We start from the raw sequence: 25,382 nt of genomic DNA on the forward strand, positions 1-25,382 counted from the left end.
TCCCCTGTTCATATTTACAAATGGCTCGCAGTAAAATCTCCACCCTCTCAGCCATGATTTGTGGTTTTCAATCTCTATGCTTTTCAATGTCACTGCCCCTTCTGCACGACTGATAAACTACAAAAGACATCCATCCAACAAAAAGTGAATCGTGCTGGAACCAAAATAATGATCAACAATCAGGACAATAAAGCCCACACACTGAAAGCCCACAATGGAAAAAAAAATGATGTATTGTCACCACAAACAACTGGATGACATTTTGAGCTATCAGACTGATGAAGAGCAGTGTGCGCAACAAAATGATTGCTTTTTCTTTGTTTTTGCACAGAGAGCTTTCCATGAGGAGATTTTAGAGAATGTGACCACATACATTGAATGGAGACAGGAGATTATTTGTCAAATAAATATCAATTCAGGATGATCAAGTATATAGGTGTCCAGGCAACAGCCTAGAGAGTCATCTCACTGAGTGTGTTTGAAATTCCTCTTTGGCTTTGGGATGATTGTAAATTGGTTCCGTGTATTGGCGAGATACCACAGTATAAACCTTGCTGGGAGGTAAGAGAAGCGAATATGGAAAATCTGCAAGGAGTTAAGTGAAGTAAGAGGGGGTGAGGGGCTGAGGCAATTTAACTAATGATTGCCATATCTCTGAAAGCATTCATGTAATCAGTCGATCAGGTGCTCTTGCTGCCAGGGCCTCATTTTAAGTCCGCCCACACAACAGCAATTTGTATGAGACGCACAAGAAAAAAAGGTACTCAAAACTTCAACTTCCACAGTATTTGTGTTATAACATGTAAAACGAACAGCTGGAAATGTAATGCATGCCAATATACTGTCAAAGTCTTAATGTTAAGCAGTATGAATTTTGTCCAAACTTCTATTAATTATTGATGCATTATTAACTCCCATAATGTCTATTACATGCACGGTATAACTGAATTATTTTATATCATAATGACATTTATGCAAGTAGCCTACCAATGCAAAAGGTTGCCTAAGTTATGGCAATTTGTGGCACAGAAATGCATGAGTTATCTGGATCTGTTTGCATGACATACAGATATTCTTTCTTTAAAAAAAAAAAAGAAGATAAATCCATCTTAAAAATGATAATGTCTTCATCTGAAATTATTTGGAGCTTTAATACAATTTTAAAATTGACAAAAATAAGACAAAACTTGAGTCAAAATGGAATCTGTTCACAGGAACATCATCGTGGTAAAGATTTCTATTTTAGTTTTCATGATTTTCAATAGCATATGGACAGCCACTCGTACATTTCAGTGATTTTCTCTCACTCCGCCCTCAGCTCCCTCAGGGTATTTTATCCTCGTATCTGTCAGGATCATCTTCAGTCATAACACCTGACAGTGTGAGATCACCTACTGCAGGCTATCGTACTCTCTTGTCTAATATCTCCGTAACTTGATGTCCTCTTGACCATTTGTTATCATTGTATCTGCTGATTTCTGACAGCATGACATAAAGCATGAAATGTTTCGTTTCAGTCTTTTGAAAAAGAAAACTTTCTGTGAAACCTGGCCACAAATTCAGCAATTTAAGGGGCATCAAGTATGCTATTCGAGACATCTCACAAACAAGCATTAGTCTCAAGTATCAAGAAAAATGGTAAATTGATGTGCTGTCCATTGCAAGCTATCTTTACAACCTTTAGTCATGTTGCTGTGAATATAATATGGATATGTTTAATTCCCGTGGAATTATTATTGATTGCTTGGTTACTGACCTCCTCGCATTTGCTTTACCGTATCTAACAAGGGAGAATCTTGAGAGATAGACAAAACTTTTCTCAAACCTTTGGATGCTCTTTGAGCCGACCTCTGACTCCATGTTCAGTTCTTAACCATTGATGTAAGATGTAAAAAATAAACGGTTGGAATTTCATGATATTCACGATCACCAGTAGGTACATTATTTAAATTTAAATTGCTCTATGGCCTTTCCTTTAGTACCACCTTCAGGATACACTTTACATTTTAGAAACACTACAGGTGAAACACAGAACGCCAATTATATGTTGTGTGTTTTGATATAGCATTTCCTCTTTTTTTGGGGGGCTTTTTGCCTTTAATCGGATACGACAATGGAGAGTGACAGGAAAGTGGGAGAGAGAGTTTCGGGGTGGGATCCGGAATGGACCACGTGTTGGGAATTGAACCCGGGTCGCCAGCGTACGGTGCAGGTGCCCCAGCCAGTTGCGTCACGGCCAGGGCCAGCATTTCCTCTTTTTAAGTAGGGGCTTTCAACTTTTGTTGTTCCTCTGCAGTCTTGTGTATACTGGAATTGGACTCAGAAAACCAGACACCTGAGGCAGAGCAGATGTGATAAATGCGGCTTAACCCATTAGTCTGCCAGGCATACACTTGGCAGCAGGCAGGCACACACAGCAAACCAACAAATCCAACAAACAAACAAACAAGGCAATCCAAACTTGCATATATAAATATGAGTTAGGTCAGGACAGGAACGGCCAGGCAGGAATAGAAAGTAAAATGCTATGGAACGGTAAATCATGAGTGATGGCAGGCCGAGCTAGAGTGAGTATATTGTTGTCAAAGTGTTATCTAAATGTGCCAGCAAACCGGAGTTCCTGTTTTGCAAAACATGTTTTTTTTTTACTGTCCCGTAAAGAAACATCCCTTGTCATCACTGATACAGTGTCATTTTGATTGCGCATGTTCTGCTTGGTTCAGTGGTTTGTCAGCGAAACTTCAAAACAGCATGTTATGCAAAATAATAATAAAAGGTATTTTTTTTCACCAGAACTCATGTTGATGGAATCCAAAATGGCAGGACTGTACAACAGAAGCTGTATCATGTGTCCAATGTTATTAATGGATATGCCCCTCGATATTTGTGGGCAAATCAGATAACATGGATCTACACACAGAATAGATGTTATACTAAGTCCCTAATGTAGAAAGGGGTAAGAAATTAAACCAATTAACAAATCCACAATAAGTACCATACAATACAATATAAAAAAGCAGCAATACAGCAACAACTAAAGCATTAATTAAGAAAACAACTTATTTTGGTGGTGATTGTTCAACTTGTTTGAAAGAAAACCGACTGCCAGATGTGCCATTTCTTTAATTATCTGCTTTGCCATAAAACAGGTGTGAGGTGCTTTCTTCTTCAAATCTGTTCCCAAAACAATTAAAATAAGGAAGGTCTAATCTGACAAAATAATTTCCCCCCAGTCTTCTTCACTCCATTCCAATATGAACAGTGAAATGTTTACCAATCAACGAACAAACTGCCCAGGAGGGGTTTCCTTACAGGTCCCAGATAAACCAACCCATGATCTGCAAACGCCTCCTCACTGCGAGACCTGAGACCGTTTTTCTTGTTCCTCTCCTCCTGGCAATGCTGTTCACTAACTCCTGTATTGCAGGAAAAGAGTACATACTCTCCTTTGCTCAGCCTGAACATTTTGGCCTTGTTTCCCCTATGGAAGATAGTGGAAACTTAAGGGATGCTCAAGAAGAGCAGCAACAGCCATTGTTTATAAGGGAGTATTGGACAGTGATTGTTCAATGTTTACCATATCTCTTGATCAATTAAAGATCATGACTTCTGTGAGTGTGGCGACAAGAAATAACATCTAAAACAACCGTAACCAAGAAGTTATATTTCTTATCAAGAACAAAGAAAAAAACAAGAGCTTACAGTTTGCTTCTCATATAGAGTATTGAAACATTTGAATCGACCATTCATGTATTTCTTAACCATCTAAGGTCGACACTCTTGGACTTACTTTAATCCATTATGGACGTGCAGTTAAATAATGGCTAAAAACAATGCAATATTAACTTAAAAGCAACACTACAGGCTTGTTACTCATCTAGACTATACAGTCTAGAGCGAGTGTCTCTAGACATGTTTTGCCAGGTAGTCAGAAAATAAAACGTGAAAATATCACTGTATTTTTGGAAGGCTCAGTGGGTCAGACTGTCCATGTGCGACTGTTTGCTGTCAAACACAAAGAAGCAGCCAGTGATTTCAAACGTGTAGGAGGAGGCAAATGGTATTGTATTCTATCAGGAATTTGGTACAACTAAAATGTGAAAAAACAAACAAAACTGAGGCTTGGGATTGTATTGCTTCGGCATTCTTTGTTTGATATCTCTCCTCTGTTTAAAACTGCAAGGCATTGGACTTTTCCTGTGACTCGGATTTGATTACCGGCTACTGGCGAAGCTTTTTCATCCGCATTAATCCTCTCTTTTACGAAAAAGCCTGGAGACCACCCTCAAAGGAGTTAACTCATAACTCAGATTACATTTGTGGATCCAATCTTTATGTCCTAGTCTGGTATTTAAAGTACATTTTTAGTTTAACACAGAAATGTTTACTTACTGCACATACAAATGTACCCTCTGCAACCAAGCACTGCTCACAATATATAGCTGAATGTTTGTGCTCAGCAGAGGGCTGAAACATAATCTCCTCTGCTCTCTGTGCAACTAAAAGTCTTTGGCATCAATTAGGGATGATCTTGTTCAGTGATCAGACTTTAACGATTGGTCGGGGAGCAGTAAGAAAGAAAGGTAAGGCAGCGTCAATGAGCATAGCAGTTACTGATTGACTCGTGGAACTCTTTTACCCCCTCTACTGCAATTACCAAGGAAATCCCATCAATACACACATTATAAGTCTTAATGTTCTCATTTAAATTCAGCCCGGTCAGAAGGGGAGTTGAAATTACAGTAACAGAAGAATTAACTACTTTCCAATTGATTTTGCAATAGAACCAGGTAAAGAGCCTTTAAAAATGCTACACAATTGACCTTTTTTAAACCATTTTATTGTTTTTTACGAACAAAACTATTTTTATCTTGTTTTTTTTTTTTTTTTTCCAGGAAGTAGTTTTGTGGTGAGCATGGGCAGCTTCCTGGATGTTTCTAATTGGCTAAACCCAGCCAAGCTTACTCTCTACTATCAGACCAATTCGTCCACACAGTGGGTTCTCGACTACTGCGGCCAGAGGACTACCGAGCCTTGTGAGCAGATTTGTGATCAGGACACAGGTGAGTCCATTAAAACCTGCATGACATTGAATCACTTGACATTCTATTCACTGTTATGAAGTGCATTTCTAAGCTATTTGCAGACCATATTGATTATTTTGAGATAAGAAGAAAATACTGGCATTGAATCCCTTTTGTGTTGTGATAATTGCATTATGCCAATCCCTAGAATGAGGAGAAAAGGACAGCACAGCTGTTTTTGCTTCAGGATAACCTTCATAACTGTATTTCAGTGTCTGTGTCCTTGGATGAGCCTGATGGGACTGCTCTTTTCACTGTAGTAAGATCATTAGTAGTTGGATTCAGATGTTTGTAATTATTAACACCAGCCACAAGCATCTTTCTATTTACCTTTTACATTCTTATTATTCAGCCTTTGGATATTACTTCAATTGGAATATCACAGTATGGTATTAGTTCTTAGACTGTTCATATACAGTCTCAATGTCTTCTTTAAATTGGTTATAAAACATACAGTACTCACTAATATATTCACTACAAGCTAGTCTTACCATTGTAAGTGCCTGTGAATTTGTTGCAAGGCCTAAGCTAACTCTATAAAGTGCTCTTTTTCTTTGTTGCAAGAATTGAATTGCAACATGATTCTGTTGTAACATGATGTAACAACAGAATACACTTGACTAGGTAATTATTGAATGTCGTAGAATTCAGAAATTCAACATACATTAAATCAACACGAGTTGATTGATGACGGCCCCCAGAAAAAAAATCAAACATTGGGATTCATGATGATGACGTGATTGGCTGGATTGCCAGTCAAGGGCCGACACAAAGGTGGCGCTTCACATATATTTTCAGGCTATTAGTAATCGTGACGGTGTATTGAGTGAACGTTAGGCACTCCCATTGCTGTAGTCAAAGATCCAGTCAACAGCATTATTATTGTGCATGAAGTCCTCAGTGCATACCAGTCCAGGTAAATAATCATCACTGCAGTATGCACACGTTCAGGTTGTACAGTTTTGGCCCCGTTTGTGCTGACATTAAAACTATTCCTACAGCAGCATTATGATCTTTATCTTCCCTTGAGTGCAGTAACTCCCTTGTGTGTTTCGGGCCCATCCAGATAAAGCTCATTAGAATGGATTACATCTGTAATGTATGTGAAATGTATGTCACCCTGGTCAAGGGCATGTTAAGGGCTGATGCATAATGTATTAGCGCTCCATACACTCAACTAAGTCAGCACACATGAAGATGCCAAAGACGGAGTTGGCACTTATCGGTTTTTGGATGCTGAGAGTGTGCAGACACGTGTGAATATACTTCCATCACTGCCTTCACATTTATGCACTGAGAGATCAGTAATGGTTGTGATTCTATGATGGAGTCATTACCTCAATCCGGACACCAGTAAATTTGCTATTTTTACTTTATTAGTACTTTGGTCAGCCGGAGTCTCCTTGCCTCTCTCTATTAATTTGTCCTTTTCAGCAGCAAGATTATTTGATCAGTAATTGTCCTCAAGTATGTTGTATGTCCTCAAGGCAACCAGATCCACCCTGCAGCAAATACAAAGGTGTTCTTCCATAGAGCTTCCTATTTCCGTCGCTGTCCTCTACCCTACATTAAAGCACCTGCACAATAGCACACACACAGACACACAGCATCCCTGAAACAAGCTCTTTTATCCAAGCACATTCATTGAAGTTCTAACAATAGGGTGCACTATTGGCTGTGAAATGTCAAAGGGTAAATCACACAGGGAAGCACTGCTCTCTGTTCACTGAAACTTTCAAGCATACTGCAATCCTGGCCACAACAAAAAGCAATGTCAAAGTGTGTGTTTTACCTTTTAACAAGTGACAGGAAAACACCTGCTTGGGCAAATCTTGTTCAAACACAAAAAACGACCGTAGACACACAACTCATGTGGTGTTTGCATTTAACTGCCTGGAGAAATATCATAAATCGTTTGACAGCTAACAACTTTGTTGAATTGCCACGAAACTTCAGTCGAGTCCTGTTTATCCTTTGAAATATAGTCAAAACAAAGGTATGCTAACACTATGTCCCTACTGGTTCCACAAAGATACTTTTACCATGTGTGCTGTGCATCCATACTGAACATAAATCATATTCTTGTCAACTCTGAACTTTGCAAGACAGATGTTTTTGAGTTTGGAGGTTTAAAAAGAAATTGCTAAATACATTTTCAAAGTTATGTTCCCCAAAACTAAAACAATTATATGTCAGGTGATAACCAAGTAGAACACAACAACACTATCTTACAAATATAGCCTACTTCAGGTACGGAAGTGCTGCAGCAATGTCAGCACTCTTACTTCCCGGGGGCATGATGTTTTCACCGTTCAAATAATGAACAAGGACAAGGTGACATGTCCTAGTGTTGTTTGTGGGTTGTTTTACACAGACTCTAAATAATGTGAGAAAGTGAAGACAGTTAAATAGATAAAATCACATGTACTATGTGGTTAGTGTGTATTGCTGAATTCAACTGTGTCGTTTATTTTAAAACTAACATTTAGGTTGCCATTGGCTTACATTCATTGTACACTTAGTAGGATTCAAATCAAAGTTTTTTTGTTCAGCCCAATATCAGAAAACCCGTTTGTCTCGGTGGGCTTCACACATTAAAAACAAACAACAACAACATTGTAAATAATGGAATTAAAGCAAAATGAGAAGACGAGATAGTGTGTGAAATATAAATAAAAATAAATACATAACATTAGAATGAAGTACCATAAAATAAAATAAATACCACGTAAATGCCAGCCCGACTAAGGGATTAAACCCACTTATTTATACATTTAAACAAATTGCATGCATCAGTTTCCCCAACCAGACTCTTATAGAACAGTTCCTTTTTTGCTCTGTTGTCACGAGTCTGTATCATTTTCAGCGAGTTATCTCCCCACGTCTCAATCATCCTGCTTCAATGTAATGAGGGTTGACTGTCACTGTTGACTAGCAGTCACAGTATCTCTGTGCCTGGAAAATAAATCCGCCTTTCCTTCACCCTCCCTGCCTGACTCACTGCTTGCGTGTAAGTTAGTAGATAAATGGCAGACAGCAACTGTTTCTATTGCCTGAAAGCTGCATGGCATCTGGCTGACTAGAATTGCACCACAGGCGATTTTTGTAACAACTGATAATGTCATTAGAGGCACATACTCACTGAAAATGTCATGAAGTGTCCCTGTATACTGGTTGGAATTATAGTGCAACCATAAATGTAATATCATTTTTACCCATGAAACTATAACACATGATTATAACTTTGAAAAAAAAAAGGATCTGAAATAATTTGAACATGACTCAAGTTAAGTCTTTATTATCATGACGTATTATGTGATTAGTCAGCGTGTCCTATTGCATTTAGTTATACGCCCTAGTAACGTTGAGTAGATTCCCTCCAAAACCTTTCCATCGATCATCATAACTAACCTCATAAAGACTTGGGGACCGCCTTAGCTGTCTTTGTTGTCCACATTTGAATGTATGTCTTTCTGGCTCCTCCAACCTCACCTAATTAGAAATGAAACTACTGGTGTGTTAACATATATAGCAACTTTGTAAATGTGTTAAATGCACACAGTATTTTCATGCACACACTAAGTAAAAGCACACTCCAGCCAATATCTTTATAGCAGAATGGCTTCTCCTGGAATTTGTAAACAAGTTTACTTTTGCATCAGGCCAAAAACAAGACGTTGCTGTACCATGGACCATGAAATGCAAAAATCATCCTCATGGCCACAGTGAGACTCTTACAAATACTATAAAGCAACAAGTCATTTGAAACATGAGAATAGTTATACAATTGAAGAGAAATTATTTTTAGTTCCCAAGTGATTGCCACATAAACTGTTGTACATGTTTCACTCTTTATTCAGATCAGAAGGATGGTTAAAGTGAGAGAGCAAAGAAGAGCTGGAGAATGAGGACACAGCGGGGCCATTATGGTTACAAATTTTATTGTCAATTTAATATTGGTGTTTATACTGGAGGATACTATCCCCATAAGCAGCGTGAGGTTGTGTGTCTGTGTAGAAACCTGAGTAGAATGCACCAGGAAATTGCCTGGGTGAGCACAGTTGGATAATTGTTGTCATCAAATGGCTATTTCCAATCATAGGAGATTAGCTGTAAATTAGGCCGACAACATGGTCTAATCAGTCAGCCCTAACTTCTGGCATCACTGAAAAGGCTCCCTGCATGCCACAGTATGGCATATATTTTCATACATTTGATGAAATCTCAGTGTCGACACATTTTCCAAGGGCAATGAACTGCAGAAGAGATGTATAGGTAACATACAAACAGAGCACTTTACCATAACACACAGGAATCTGCAGCAAACATGTATAACATACAGATATAACCAAGTCTCCAACTCCATCTTGATGTAAAGCATTGTGCAGCTTTTCAGAACAGCACACAGTTTTACACAAGGTGAGCTTACATCTTATTTCGACATTGTTTGCTGGTTTTTATAAAATATGTGTTTTATAATTGTTGTCACAGATGACCTTAATAAGCTACACTCTTGAATGGTTGTTAGTGTTACCCCTAAAAGTTGGGTATTGATGAAAATTACAACTCTGATGCTATCATACCTGCAAATAAGTGCATAACACACATAATGCTTTTTCATTTGTCCATGCTCACATGATGGTCTGAAAAAGGTAACAGACTTCAGCTGGGAACTAACGTTGAAGTCCTTTAATCTTGCAATGGAGCGTTACATTTATATTCCCTGACCTGTGATTCTTAAGACAGTGTACTGTTTTGGTTTGTACAACAGAAGGTGTATTGTATTGCTCTAGTTTCTCTTTTTTTTTCAATGTCTGAAAGTCCAACTTTGAAAATGTTAAGGTTAGTCCATAAAATGGTTTAATGTGTCAGATATGTAATATACATAACAACATAAAACCTTTCAAATGAATGCAGTTAATAATGTCAGTTATGCTCTTTCTTCGCAATCAAGCAATTAATTGTATTTAAAATGTAAAATATCTTCTTAGTACTGTTTCCTCAACATTGATGCATTATTATTGTGCATGACCTATCTTTCTTTGGGTCTGATTGAGGAATCCACCAGTGAACAGTGAGCCCTCTCTTCACAGCATGGGCTAACTCTCCTTTCTTTGTACTTGAGCTGTGAGCTTTTGGATGTCTGAGGAAGCAGTAAAAGCTTACTGACCAGATGTTTTTAGAACTGCTCTGATAAACATATGGTGCTGGACTGCACTCAACTGCTTTTCCTACACCAAACTGTCTTCTCCTTCAAAGTGGGGTGTTGTCTATCTATAAATCCACCTGCAGCTTTAAAGGTTTTATTGGTATGGCTCCTTGTGGAGCAATAACCTTTGTCTCAGCTCTTTATGCAGGCTTGATCAGTGATCCTAGAAGAGTTAGCCATCTAAATATAGCCATTTAGGGACACTGCTTCTGGTCATTGCTGTAGGAAGTTTTAGCACTGCAGCAGTTATTAAGTACACATGTTGTGTTAAAATCAAGGTCTTGCATTTAGTAAGATGAACTGACAATTAAACAATGCAGTATCTATGAACATTGACTTTGTGTCTCTATATGTGTAAGACTGATTAACACAGCTGTGTGTTTATAAATTGGCTGAACCGGCATTACATCATGGGCAAGAACAACATAAATTCACTATTATATACCCATCAGCGGTGCCCCTCCACACGCTGTTATTAAGGAAGGCTGTCTTTCAACTTTTGTGTAACTCTGAGGTACTTTCAGTAGTTCTATTTGTGCATTTCATTGCAACCATAAAGACATTTTTTTCAAGTGAGTCTTTCAGGTTAGGATGAGTCACCAGTCCACATTGTATTGAGTTCAAGTCTTTTAGAGGGCCATAGTCCCTTGAATGCATCCGTCTCTAGAGACCGTGTTCTCTTCATGTGTACCATTTGATGTGTCCCCTCGATGATCAACTCTCCGTAATGGTTTCAGCTGCATTTGGCCTTCTAACATTGAAACCAAAGTGATGCTTTTCCACTTTAATAAATAAAAGAAGGTTATACATTTAGCAACTCCAACTAAACATATAATATGGTATATTTATATAGCACTTTTCAAGTGCTTTACAAAATTGCATACAACACAAGTTAAAAAATACAACAAGAAATTCCCCTAAGATCTTATGTTAAGACCTTTCCAGACGCATGCAGCATAGTAACACAATATCACATTTTAACAGGTTAAGAGACAACATTGAGGTAAAAGAAATGAAAATACATTAAAATAAATAACGATTCCTCTTGGAAAAATAAGACATATGACTAAGTGAAGCGATGCAAAAATATAAAGCCCTATAAAATAAAAGTAAACATACAAGTACAATAAAAATAAAAAAAGATAATAGTAATAAAAACGTAATAATTATAATAAAGGTTTAACGATTAAAAGATGAAAAGAGCAACTTAAAAGGAAATGTTGCAATTAAAAGTATTATATGAATAACATAGGTTAAAACCCTGTAAGACCTTTACAATAAATACAACAATAAAACAAGTATGTAAATAATAAAGTTTGCCATCCTATCCTCATCATCTTCTTAAACAACTGCACATCATTTATGCAATTGGAGACCTAAAATAGATTACTAAAATATTAAACAAATAAATAAATGGAACGATATAAGCCCTCACAGAAAATACATCAATAAGCCAACACATGCTGTTCCAAACTCATAACATAGCAGATGGATGGCACTGAGACATGATGGCTCATGTCTCAATCACAACTTAACTCCAGCCAAGTGCACAATAAATGTAAAAATGAGTGCAGTTGCCATAGTGCATTAGAAGCTCAGTGAAGTTCAAGTTTAATGACCAACCAGTCCCAACCCTCTCCATCTCTCCTTGGGTTTTTACGGCTTGCTTGATCTTTAAAAGAGGCAATTTTTTTATTAACTAATTCAGCACAACTCATTATTTGTGGTACATTCACATTGTGTCTGCTGCCACTGAGGTCCCTAAAGAATAGCCAGTCAGTTACATGTTCGCTCCTCAACCACAACCTTCATTTTAATATTCCTGCTCTGAATCTCAACCAGGGTTTTAGAGGCAGAGAAACTGCCACTGAAAACTGATTCCTGCGAGTAGTATAAAGGTTAGTTAATCCAATCCATTCAATGTGTAATCAACCAGACATATCTCTTCCTGTTAATTGCTTGATCCTCCCGTAAAGGCATTTGCATAAAGGAATGAGACACATTTCGCTGATTACTTGCAAGGTGTGCCTCAGATTACACAGCGCTTCTGCTTCCGCGCTGCTGCACCTCGCCTGAGAAAAGGTGGGAAACACTTGAGTGAGTGTCTCCTTCTGCAGCCTACAGGCTACACACATAAATGAACAGAATATATGTACTTATGTTTGAGCTACATATCAAAATCAATCAGCCACGCTTAATTTAGTGCGATTGCTCTCTTCTGAAAGTAATACAGTAGTACAGTTGCCAGTGTTGTTTAATCCACTGTGTGGACTCTGCTAAATGAGGACTCACGCATGAAGATTAACCTTTCCAATTTCTAACTCGGGTGATAAATGCAATATATCGCTATTATTTTGAGGGCAAATTTGCATTGGAATAATATTATTTATATACAGTGGGGCAAAAAAGTATTTAGTCAGCCACCAATTGTGCAAGTTCTCCCATTTAAAAAGATGAGAGATGCCTGTAATTTTCATCATAGGAACACTTCAACTATGAGAGACAGAATTGGGGAAACAATCCAGAAAATCACATTGTAGGATTTTTAATGAATTAATTGGTAAATTCCTCGGTAAAATAAGTATTTGGTCACCTACAAACAAGCAAGATTTCTGGCTCTCACAGACCTGTAACTTCTTCTTTAAGAGGCTCCTCTGTCCTCCACTCGTTACCTGTATTAATGGCACCTTTTTGAACTCGTTATCAGTATAAAAGACACCTGTCCACAACCTCAAACAGTCATACTCCAAACTCCACTATGGCCAAGACCAAAGAGCTGTCAAAGGAGACCAGAGACTAAATTGTAGACCTGCACCAGGCTGGGAAAACTGAATCTGCAATAGGTAAGCAGCTTGGTGTGAAGAAATCAACTGTGGGAGCAATTATTAGAAAATGGAAGACATACAAGACCACTGCTAATCTCCCTCGATTTGGGGCTCCACACAAGATCTCACCCCGTGGGGTCAAAATGATCACAAGAACGGTGAGCAAAAATCCCAGAACCACACGGGGGGACCTAGTGAATGACCTGCAGAGAGCTGGGACCAAAGTAACAGAGGCTACCATCAGTAACACACTACGCCGCCAGGGACTTAAATCCTGCAGTTCCAGACGTGTCCCCCTGCTTAAGCCAGTACATGTCCAGGCCCGTCTGAAGTTTGCTAGAGGGCATTTGGATGATCCAGAAGAGGATTGGGAGAATGTCATATGGTCAGATGAAACCAAAATCGAACTTTTTGGTAAAAACTCAACTCGTGGTGTTTGGAGGAGAAAGAATGCAGAGTTGCATCCAAAGAACACCATACCTACTGTGAAGCATGGGGGTGGAAACATCATGCTTTGGGGCTGTTTTTCTGCAAAGGGACCAGGACGACTGATCCGTGTAAAGGAGAGAATGAATGGGGCCATGTATCGTGAGATTTTGAGTGAAAACCTCCTTCCATCAGCAAGGGCACTGAAGATGAAGCGTGGCTGGGTCTTTCAGCATGACAATGATCCCAAACACACCGCCAGGGCAACGAAGGAGTGGCTTCGTAAGAAGCATTTCAAGGTCCTGGAGTGGCCTAGCCAGTCTCCAGATCTCAACCCCATAGAAAATCTTTGGAGGGAGTTGAAAGTCTGTGTTGCCCAGCGACAGCCCCAAAACATCACTGCTTTAGAGGAGATCTGCATGGAGGAATGGGCCAAAATACCAGCAACAGTGTGTGGAAACCTTGTGAAGACTTACAGAAAACGTTTGACCTCTGTCATTGCCAACAAAGGGTATATAACAAAGTATTGAGATGAACTTTTGTCATTGACCAAATACTTATTTTCCACAATCATTTGAAAATAAATTCATTAAAAATCCTACAATGTGATTTCCTGGATTTTTTTTCTCATTCTGTCTCTCATAGTTGAGGTATACCTATGATGAAAATTACAGGCCTCTCTCATCTTTTTAAATGGGAGAACTTGCACAATTGGTGGCTGACTAAATACTTTTTTGCCCCACTGTACATATGTTGACCGTTTGACACTTCCACAACACAGGAGGACCCTGGAAGAACAGGATAGGATACGTTTAATTTCAGTTTGATAAAAAAAAGCACCTTAAGACTCAGCTTACGCCTTGTAACACATTCACCAGCACTTACAATGGTAAGACTTGCTTGAAGTGATTATATCTGCACTTTCCTTGTTGTCCGGAGTTTGATTCTCTATGGTTTTTTTTTGCACTTATTTTAAGTCGCTTTGGATAAAAGCGTCAGACAAAGGAAATGTAATGTAATGCTTGTGATTGTAGCTCAAGCTAAAGATCCCAGTTCACAGGCTTTACAATGATGACATAGTTTATGTTCAAGCAGTTATAAAAGGATCCAATATGTTCCATTCAAAACACTTATATTACGATGCAAGTCAGGGCAAACCTATTTATAAAAATGTTTGCAGTAATAATTCATCAAAATCATCCAACTGAGCTAAGGAACATTCCCGCTGCAGTTAGAAAACCAACTTTGAACCTAAAAAAACATAATAAAACAAATAATTATTTCAGATTTTTGGGGGGTATTCTGTACATGCAAACATGTTTTATATTATTGTATTTATATTATCTTTCATTTTTTGAAAAGCAGAAACCTTTTATATATTTGCAGGCAAATTGTGTTTAGCTGCAACTCTGATCATGACGTTTAATTATTATTTTTTTACAAAAATAATTTAAAAAAGAATACAAATAAAAACTTATTGATGATAAAAAATTGTTTATAGTTGACATCCAAAACACCCAGTGATATGTCTGATACACACAGGTATTTGTGGCATCGATGGGATGCATTGCAGACCAAGTGCAGAGTGTAGCATCCATCTTGCTAGCACTTCAGCAAGGAAACACTTGTAATTTAGGTACTGATTAGCTTGTCTTTTGGTGTGTAGGAAACATGTTGTCCATGTCCTAATTAAATGTACAACAGTTGTGAGCAGGAGGCAGAGTCACTTGTCAGCAGTGCTCCTGTAAGCAGCCTGCTCCTATTTCCTCTCTCCAATTAATAAGAGGTGAAGTCAGGCACTTTCACCAGAAAATCTAAGATTACTATGTACATTTTTTCCATTGCATATGTAATAAACACATACCAAGTTGGGGCACTTTTGTTAGCCTAACCACTCTCAAACTACTAATGAAAATGCCGAATCCAGCCTCTGGCAGAACAGAAAAGGGAGAATTAAACCGGAGTGAAACTTTCCTTCCTCTCCAGAATGTAGCTGGTAACATGTGATCTGACTGCGCATGTGCAAGACGGATTTTATTAAGCAGTGCCTCTGGCAGTCAGGCAGAATTAACTTTAACTAGGTTAAGTGTGTATGGAGAGAGTAGCAGTGGGAAATGGAGGTGTGTGTATGTGTGCTTATGTGTTTTTGAAACATGAACAGAATACATGTTTTTTTGCCTGGGAGTATGAAATCAAAGGAGACAACATCAGTCGTTTCAGTAAATGCCCTAAAAAAATATGTATATATTTACATAAAAGTGGCAAAGCCCTCTAGCTGCTGTAGGAGTTATCTCTCTTTTGTGGGAAGCAAAGAAGGTAAAGTGACATTGATAGAGCCACATATTTTGCAGATAATGGAGGTAGTGGTTGATGGATGGGTCGAGAAAATGTCAGAGTTTAAAATGCGACATGGCTGTTTATTTCAAACCCACAGTGAAAGTTGCTGGTGTTTCCTAACCTAAAGAAGATAGCAGATAGTTGTAACCACAAAGATGAAGTGCCCTTTACCTTAATACGTTTTTGTTTTTTTGTTTTTTTTACCAATAATGAGTTACTGCTTTGTTTTCTTACAAACACTGTCATCCCTCAGCAGAGGCACTTTGTGGGAAACTAAGTGAAACATTGTATGGTATACTATATAGCATAAAACTGTGTGAGTCTCAAACTCTGAACATTAATTATGTTATGGACCAAAAGAAAAATACAAGTTATTTTGATAAAGGTGAAAATAAACTCTCATCGTGGATGGAGCTTGCGTCCTTGTTGAAAAGTGCTATTTGAATTTGAAATTGTGTTTTCATCTTAAAGTGGAGCCATTTCAAGAGCTTTTGCTTCTCATTTAGAAATGGCACATGAAATAACTGCAAAGAAATAAAAAAACGTTTGTTATTTCTCTCTGACTGAATCCTTGTGGTGCATCACTCTGTGAGTCTTAAGCCTATAAACTCAGCCAGTAAATTATTAAACAGTAGGTGATAAAATGTGAATAGTGCTGCCTAGGTGGCCATGACATATTTTTCCAGTGTTATGCCTCCATATACTGTAGGTCAACAGAAAACAATCGGTGACATTTATTCTGGGAATTCTGCTAATAGAAAAGACGGTAGGGCTGCCAATGACTTAAGATTTAAAAATGCATTCATACATTTTACATTATACATGATTTGTTTTATGAATATTTTATAACCACACCTGTACATTAAAGCATTTGAACTGAACAACATAAAATCAACCAAATACAGTGGGGCAAAAAAGTATTTAGTCAGCCACCAATTGTGCAAGTTCTCCCATTTAAAAAGATGAGAGAGGCCTGTAATTTTTATCATAGGTACACTTCAACTATGAGAGACAGAATGGGGGAAACAATCCAGGAAATCACATTGTAGGATTTTTAATGAATTAATTGGTAAATTCCTCATTAAAATAAGTATTTGGTCACCTACAAACAAGCAAGATTTCTGGCTCTCACAGACCTGTAACTTCTTCTTTAAGAGGCTCCTCTGTCCTCCACTCGTTACCTGTATTAATGGCACCTTTTTGAACTCGTTACCAGTATAAAAGACACCTGTCCACAACCTCAAACAGTCATACTCCAAACTCCACTATGGCCAAGACCAAAGAGCTGTCAAAGGAGACCAGAGACTAAATTGTAGACCTGCACCAGGCTGGGAAAACTGAATCTGCAATAGGTAAGCAGCTTGGTGTGAAGAAATCAACTGTGGGAGCAATTATTAGAAAATGGAAGACATACAAGACCACTGCTAATCTCCCGTGATCTGGGGCTCCACGCAATATCTCACCCCGATCAAAATGATCACAAGAATGGTGAGCAAAAATCCCAGATCCATCCTAGGGGGGACCTAGTGAATGACCTGCAGAGAGCTGGGACCAAAGTAACACAGGCTACCATCAGTAACACACTACGCCGCCAGGGACTTAAATCCTGCAGTTCCAGACGTGTCCCCCTGCTTAAGTCAGTACATGTCCAGGCCGTCTGAAGTTTGCTAGAGGGCATTTGGATGATCCAGAAGAGGATTGGGAGAATGTCATATGGTCAGATGAAACCAAAATAGAACTTTTTGGTAAAAACTCAACTCGTCGTGTTTGGAGGAGAAAGAATGTTGCATCCAAAGAACACCATACCTACTGTGAAGCATGGGGGTGGAAACATCATGCTTTGGGGCTGTTTTTCTGCAAAGGGACCAGGACGACTGATCCGTGTAAAGGAAAGAATGAATGGGGCCATGTATCGTGAGATTTTGAGTGAAAACCTCCTTCCATCAGCAAGGGCACTGAAGATGAAGCGTGGCTGGGTCTTTCAGCATGACAATGATCGCAAACACACCGCCAGGGCAACGAAGGAGTGGCTTCGTAAGAAGCATTTCAAGGTCCTGGAGTGGCCTAGCCAGTCTCCAGATCTCAACCCCATAGAAAATCTTTGGAGGGAGTTGAAAGTCCGTGTTGCCCAGCGACAGCCCCAAAACATCACTGCTTTAGAGGAGATCTGCAGGAGGAATGGGCCAAAATACCAGCAACAGTGTGTGAAAACCTTGTGAAGGCTTACAGAAAACCTCTGTCATTGCCAACAAAGGGTATATAACAAAGTATTGAGATGAACTTTTGTTATTGACCAAATACTTATTTTCCACAATAATTTGAAAATAAATTCTTTAAAAATCCTACAATGTGATTTTCTGGATTTTTTTTTCTCATTTTGTCTCTCATAGTTGAGGTATACCTATGATAAAAATTACAGGCCTCTCTCATCTTTTTAAATGGGAGAACTTGACTAAATACTTTTTTGCCCCACTGTACATACAATGTTTTCTAGCAATAGGAAGTTAAGGAGTGCATGAAAAGGTTATGTACAGTTGCAACAGATACATTATTCAGAGTTCTGATAAGAAAAGTTAATTCTTTTAAAATTCATGTAATTAACAGCAGCAAAAATGTGTATTTGTTGGACAATTGAAGTGTTTTTGAGGAGCAATGGACATGTGAAATATTCAGCGAAAAAGAAGCACAACTATAAAATGAGTGCAAATTCATCAAATGTTTGAATGGTTGCTCTTGTAGCATTGTTTTAACATCACACTTTCAATGCATTGTTACAGACACACACACACACACACACACACACACACACACACACACACATACACACTCACACACACATATGGCTGTGGTGCAGTGGAACTGGGGAGCAATGTTTCGAATCCCGCCTTGACCGCCACTCTATGCCGTTGTGTCCTTGGGCAAGACAATTCACCCGAAATTGCTCCTGTGGGTATTGTCCACAGTATTGATGTGTAATATGTATGTGCGCTTTGTGCGCAAAATGCAATGAATTATTATTACACACTGTACTGTATATATCCAATCAATAGCTGGTGAGGCAGTAGCCAAGAGAGTCCTATTCTATGGTGCGTCTGAGTGTCCCTGCTCGTTGCAGTGGGAGTTGTCCAGCCAACTGAGCAGGGCTGAGCGCTAATCTTGTATTGAGACAAAAACGCTCAAGGACAAAATTGCCTCTGTGAGGATGACAAATACTCAAGGGATAATGGAATCAAACAAAAACCAAGTCTCTTTTTGTCAGATTCTAACCAGCAGAATTCATGCCACTCCAAGGGACTACCAGTGTGTGCAAATAAGCAAATGTTTACACACAGTTTTTTTATTTATTTTGTATTCGGGCGCTGACTTTAGAGCTTTTTTGTTGAGTCTTTACACATGTCAAATTATACAGTCATAGTGTTTAAAGCATTTAGACACAAGTCCAGTAATTAGCCAATCATGGAGCCGTGCAAATGAATCCTTATGGCTTGACGATGAATTCAAGACAATGATTTCTAATGTGTTTCGTAAATATTTCAGGAAATAGCCCAGCTGGCATCATTGTTAATCTTCTCTAGTTGTGTACGCTGAAGAAATGTAGCTGGAAAATGAGGTAGCATGGCAACTGCTTATTTTATAGACCTCTAATGAATGAGCAGGGCAGGGTCACTTACATGGTAATTTATTCGGCAACCGAGATGAATAAATATCCGTACCTCTGCCCCTTCTTGTTCTCTGTGTCGCAGGAGAATGCAGCTGTCATGAGGGTTATTCCCCTGATCCTGTCCATAAACACCTCTGTGTTCGCAGCGACTGGGGTCGAAATGAAGGGTAAGTCCCATCTACTCCGTCCACTCATATATAAAAACGTACTTGTACTTAAATGACCTTAAGGCTGATTTCACAGTCCCAACTCCCAGCTGCATTAAGCGCACTATACTAACTTTACATGAAATTAGGGTGAATTGTTTCGCGATGATGGATTAGCTCTTTGAAGCAAGTTTCAATTATGTGCAAGTTGATCTCCAGAGTATTACAGTTGATGTTGTTGAATGCAAACCAAGGTATAAAATCAATCTTATAATATACTGTATGCTTTCAAACATGGTGAGCAGTAATGTAAAATATAAGCAATTTGCACGTAATGGGCTAAAACATGCAAATGTGCCTGAACGGTCTCTTAACTTGAGGAAGTCGACTTGAAGAAGTAATCAGAAATACAGAAAGGAGAAGGTAGGATGGAAGTTATATAGTGTAATGAAACAAATCAGAGGGAATGGCAGAGAATGAAAGAGAAAAATAAACGGATAAATGAAGAATAACAGACAAAAAAATAAACAGTAGAACTTGATATAGGGATAGAAAGGTAAGTCAAATGAGCCCTTGCTGACTCTGACATTGTTTGACAATTAGCTGGCTTGCCAGTCATTGATTTGCTAAAAAGGTCCCAAATTGTTACTTAACTCCAACTGTCATCTGCTGGATTCAGTCCAGTCACATATCAAATATCTATTAACAGTTTTGTAGGAAGCTGACCCGAGTGTTATCGCATCCTTATGAAAAACTATCTTTGATCAACAAATGTTGGTTTTGACCTTGGGTTTTTGATATTGTATTATCAACATTATGTAGAATACTCTCTTTAGTAATGACAAAATCATCCTTTTTTACACATACATATTTTAATACAGTATTGTTTTTCCAGGTGTTACATCACATAGAAATGTTTTCATATTTTAATATTTGATTTGGTGTTTCATTATTTGTGTTCTCAGTCCCTGGCCATACGCTAACCTGGAGAAAGGCTATGACCTAGTTACAGGGGAGCAGGCCCCAGAGAGGATCTTCAGGTGAGTCCTCTGCATCTCGCGAGTGCACGACTTCTGCTGGCCATCTGTGATAGTGATGATGGTGGTGTTCTTGGCATGTGTTTGTGTGAGTGTTGGCATCTGTGTGACGGAGCATACAGATGAGCAGAGACACATAGACACAGTTTGATGGACACACACAAACACCTCTTGCCTCGTTGAAGTCTTACCCATGGGCTTTCATGTAGAAAAATTGCCAAAGGGGCAGTCCTGGATGGACTCCTTAAATGCTTTTACTGCCATTTTTGTTTCTCTTCTCATCCTTGATGAGGTCATTGTGTCTGACATGTCTCCTACCTGCAAGCTCTAAGGAATCATTCAGTACCACTCTGGTTTTTTTATTATAGTCACCATTTTAAATATTTGGTTAACAGTCCTGATCACCCTATCTCTCTCCTTTGATTGTTCTTCACTCGCGTTCATGTCCAAATTGAGCTAGTTCTAGCTCATGATTTGACTTCCTGCTCATCAAAGGACACCCAAACTATAGTATTTGCTTGGCAAAAGGCTGTAGCAACAAAGTATAGCACAGCATTATGCACTTGTTTATATGAGGGGTCAAAATGAAAAATCTATTATGTTTTTTCTTCATTCTCCACCCCCCAAAATTCAGTAGATGATAAATATACCCATTTTAGGAACCGTCACACCGTTTGAGATGTGATGATTGAGGTTTGAGGGTTTTATATGAATTACAGATATTTCAAAAAGCAGTGGGTTAAAAATGACCCCTTTGGTGGTTGTAGTGTTAAGTCAAATATACTGGATGTGCAATGCAAGTCAGATAGTTTTATGACTAGGTAATTGTTTGAGTTAGTTACCATGTGAATGGGGTAATACAGTGCATTGTAACCCCAAAGAAACATTTAGCCTCTCTGTCCATACACCTTTCAAAAAATAATATGGCTGAACATTGATTCAGTTTTAGAAGATATGATTCAAATTGATTTCACCCACACGACTCCTTTAGTCTGTATAAGTAAAGTCGGAAGTGTCCTTTGTCACACAAATCTCACTGCTCCTCGCGTTTACCTTTCAGAGTTAGCTCCTTAACGTTTTTCGACTCTAGGAAATCAGGTAATCCACAATCTTTGTTCAAAGTATATTCCACCTTTCAGCTGTCCACTGCCAGTTAAAAGTGCTACAGTATGTTGGAGATGGGACTTGAATGATGCCCGCCTACAGTACACACACTCACACAAAGGCAGAAACCAAATCTACTGCTTGGCTGAGAGCAGTCAGACCGGAGTTTGTGAGAGAAGAAAGATGAAAGGAAAAATGCACACACACTCACACAGATAGCAGACCAAATGAGTAAATGTGCAGCAACCGAGTGGAAACCCTCACTGTGCTCCTGTTGGAAAGGGTCTGTATCAGTGTGTAGGGGAGGATCGGAGAAAAGGCTGCATACTCCTCAGTGTGACAGTGTTGGAGTCAGTCCTACGAGAGAGTGGTTTACCAGATGGCGATCGTTGTGGGAAACCAGTGATGTCTCTCGCTTTTTTCAGATGTTAGGAGAAAATGAACATCTTGTGATTTGAAGGATTGCTTGGATAAAGATGTAACGGAGACAATTTCCACATTTAAATGTTAATACACAACATTTTGAAATATGAGGTCAGGAGTGTAGTGCATTCAAATGATCTGATCATGATGTACTGGCATGTTTAGACATGTTGAAGTTGTTTTAATGCTGAGGTTTAGCAGTCCAGAAAACAGGATCCTCTGTAATAAGGTCACACCAAAGTGTGTTTGACATAATGTCAGCAATATTTAACAATAGTAAAATGTATACATGACTACATGAGCTAAATATGCTCTTTGTAATACCTTTTTGTATGTTACCTTTTATATGGGGTCTATCAAATTTATATTTGATATTGCATAAGAGAGCCACTTGTTTTTTTTTTTACTTGTAATTCTTATTTCATTACTCATCATCTAATTACAACCCTTAGTGTGTACTACTTTTCCTGTGTTTTATACCAATTATATTGGCTTGAAATGAAGGAGTTATATTTTAAGCTTTTATAAGCATGGCCATTAGAGTTTGTTTCTAAACTTCTAGGAATAAGTTATATTGCCGCCCACCTGCTCAGATTAAAAGCACAGCCATGTTCTTTGTGAGGCCAGGTGTTGCTATTCCCAAGTGACAAGTCTCGGCCCCCCAGGGCGTCCTCCTGAGGATTTTAATCTTCACTCGCGAGAAATTTCTCCGGCAGAGCCAAATTATTTTTAAACCACCCTGAACTATGGTCATCAGCAAACATGTTGCAAAAAGTGTTATGTTTCATAGCACATTACGTTTAAAGACAGGAATATTGATTTTTCAAATTAGCAATAAAAAAGCCAGGTCACCACAGCTACTTCTAATTTATTCTTTCAGTTTCCATCAGTGTGCATGGACAACATGTGAATACCAATTGAATGTATTGCCACGCAGTATTTCCAGCAATTATTCAGTAGTGAAATATTTCCCTTGACTATAATACAACTGTGTAAATTGGGTTTTTATTGAACTGAACTGAATATATGAAAACTACACGAGAAGGCCAGCAAAAAAATATACTGTATCTTGCTGTCTTCCTGTCAAATCCTTATCACCCATGTACTATATTCCTCTTGCACATTCCTGCACTAATATCTTTGCATGCTGAAGATTGCGTTCACATGATACGCGATTTTCTCTTTGCTTAGTGCGAGGTGGGGCACAAAACCTCGCGGTCAGAACATCCAGTTAGTTTTGTTGCTGCGTTTACGTCCTCTGCTAGCTTGCGACGCCTAATACAGCTGTTATCTAATTGGTTCAGCCTTGAAAAGTCAGCGGTAACTACGTGAAAGTTGAAATAATTTTAACTTTGAGCTCAGCGTAAGGCGAACAATGCCGAGGGTGGCTCTTTCGCCTAGTCGGTGGTGTCACTCTCTCCATTGAAATACAACATCAGCGCAGAGCCGTTTTGCTGGTTGCCATGTGAATGCAGCTTTATATATATACTGCAAAAACAACTATGAGTAATAACAAAATGTTTGAATGTGGCAGTAGTTTGATTGACATTTATGTTTTCTCCTGGTTGCCAACACAGATCATTCTACAGTCTGGGCCAAGGGCTGTGGCTGCCCGTCAGCAAGAGCTTTGTGGTGCCACCAGTGGAGCTGTCAATCAACCCCATCGCTAGCTGTAAGACAGACGTGCTGGTTACTGAAGACCCGGGAGAGGTCAGGTCAGTCTGACTCAGCTCACAGCTCCACACTTGTGTTGAAAAGGGGAGTGCTCTTTGGCTCAAATCTGGTTCAAATGAACTATGTTTTGTGTTGCTCTTTTGCGTTGTAGAGTGCAAAAGTTCCTTAGAAGTTTAGTTTATATGAGATATGACTATATACATGTACCATGAATATAAATTGTGGCTGTTTTATAACTGGCTGTGTTTTTCTGAGGGCCGAATACTAATTTTGCATCATTTGACATTGAAAATGTAGGTAAGCATTAAAGATTAGCATTCTGTATGTACATGATGAGAAGGTTTGAGCCTAATACTCATCTACACAAGACTTGAAATGAAATAACATGCAATTACCCATTAACCATTTTTTTAAGTAATTAAAATTCAATAAGGTATCAGATTTATAATGGCTGAAGTGACAGGCAAAGCAGCATTACAAAAACTTTTGACTGAATCTAAAAAAATAACTCCAAACAGGCAAGAAGTGTCAACAAGGTTATGATTTTGGCAATCCCAAAGTGCAATAACAAAAAACTGGCAACAACAGGACGTGTTTTTCTCATCCGTCCAGCCAGTACGAGCTGGCATGCATCAGTGCAGCTGAACATCACCAAACACGTCAGAGCATCAGCTGCAGATTGAATCAATCACCCATCTAGTGGATCCAACTGACACCAGCCTGGGAAGTGATATTTTATTTGAAAACCCCTATTGTCTGCCTTTCGTGCATACACACATGTTGCACTCAGTACATAATTTAAAAAGAAAGAATACTATTGTTATACAGGAGTGCAGTACAATGTATGCCTGTGCATCACTAAACTGAATGTTCTCTTAAATTACATTAACTTAGACGACTAAGACTTTTGCACTTGTGCCCAACATGGAGACCAAATAGTTCCAACAATTCTGGACATAAATCCTAACAATAAATGGTCAATTTAGCAAATAAAGCAAAGGAAAGTCTAACAAAGCTGATCAAATCAGCTAGAAAAAACTGCATTGAATTTGACGTTGGTATTTTGCGCCATGCAGTATTGCACCACTCAAAGAAACATTTCAAGTTGGCAGATGGTAGGAACAAAGCCCTGTCCCTATTTTAATGTGTGTTATCTTATGTTGTACTTTTGATTTGTAAAGCATCCTTCATTACACAAAGTACAGTTTAATGTTATTTTATGTATTTATTTATTAGTCAAGCATTGTGGCTTGACTCAGTGACCGGCGCATTGAGCCTGTTGTGACAGATGGAATCACTGATCTTAGTGTTCACTGGTCAGCAGCTTCACCGTGAGCATGCCGAACCAGGAGAGTGAATGCATTTGTCTTCCCATCACCTGTACGTGAATATGCCAAAAATATCAGCCCCTTAAAATAGAATATTGCTCACTTTACCTGACTGGAAGTATGATAAG

At 38.7% G+C, this 25,382-nt stretch overlaps 1 protein-coding gene across 1 annotated transcript in view; it reads left to right on the forward strand.

The window, feature by feature from the left end:
• Nucleotides 1-25,382, forward strand: part of LOC134868515 (astrotactin-2-like) — a 233,974-nt gene that overhangs the window by 100,916 nt on the left and 107,676 nt on the right. Inside the window, exons 7-10 of the mRNA XM_063889717.1 lie at nt 4,896-5,063; nt 19,625-19,709; nt 20,654-20,728; nt 23,830-23,967. Of these exons, the coding sequence (XP_063745787.1) occupies nt 4,896-5,063; nt 19,625-19,709; nt 20,654-20,728; nt 23,830-23,967 (466 nt within the window). The remainder of the gene's footprint in view (nt 1-4,895; nt 5,064-19,624; nt 19,710-20,653; nt 20,729-23,829; nt 23,968-25,382) is intronic.

This window comes from Eleginops maclovinus, chromosome 8 (assembly GCF_036324505.1).
Source record: "Eleginops maclovinus isolate JMC-PN-2008 ecotype Puerto Natales chromosome 8, JC_Emac_rtc_rv5, whole genome shotgun sequence".
Taxonomy (NCBI): Eukaryota; Metazoa; Chordata; class Actinopteri; order Perciformes; family Eleginopidae; genus Eleginops; species Eleginops maclovinus.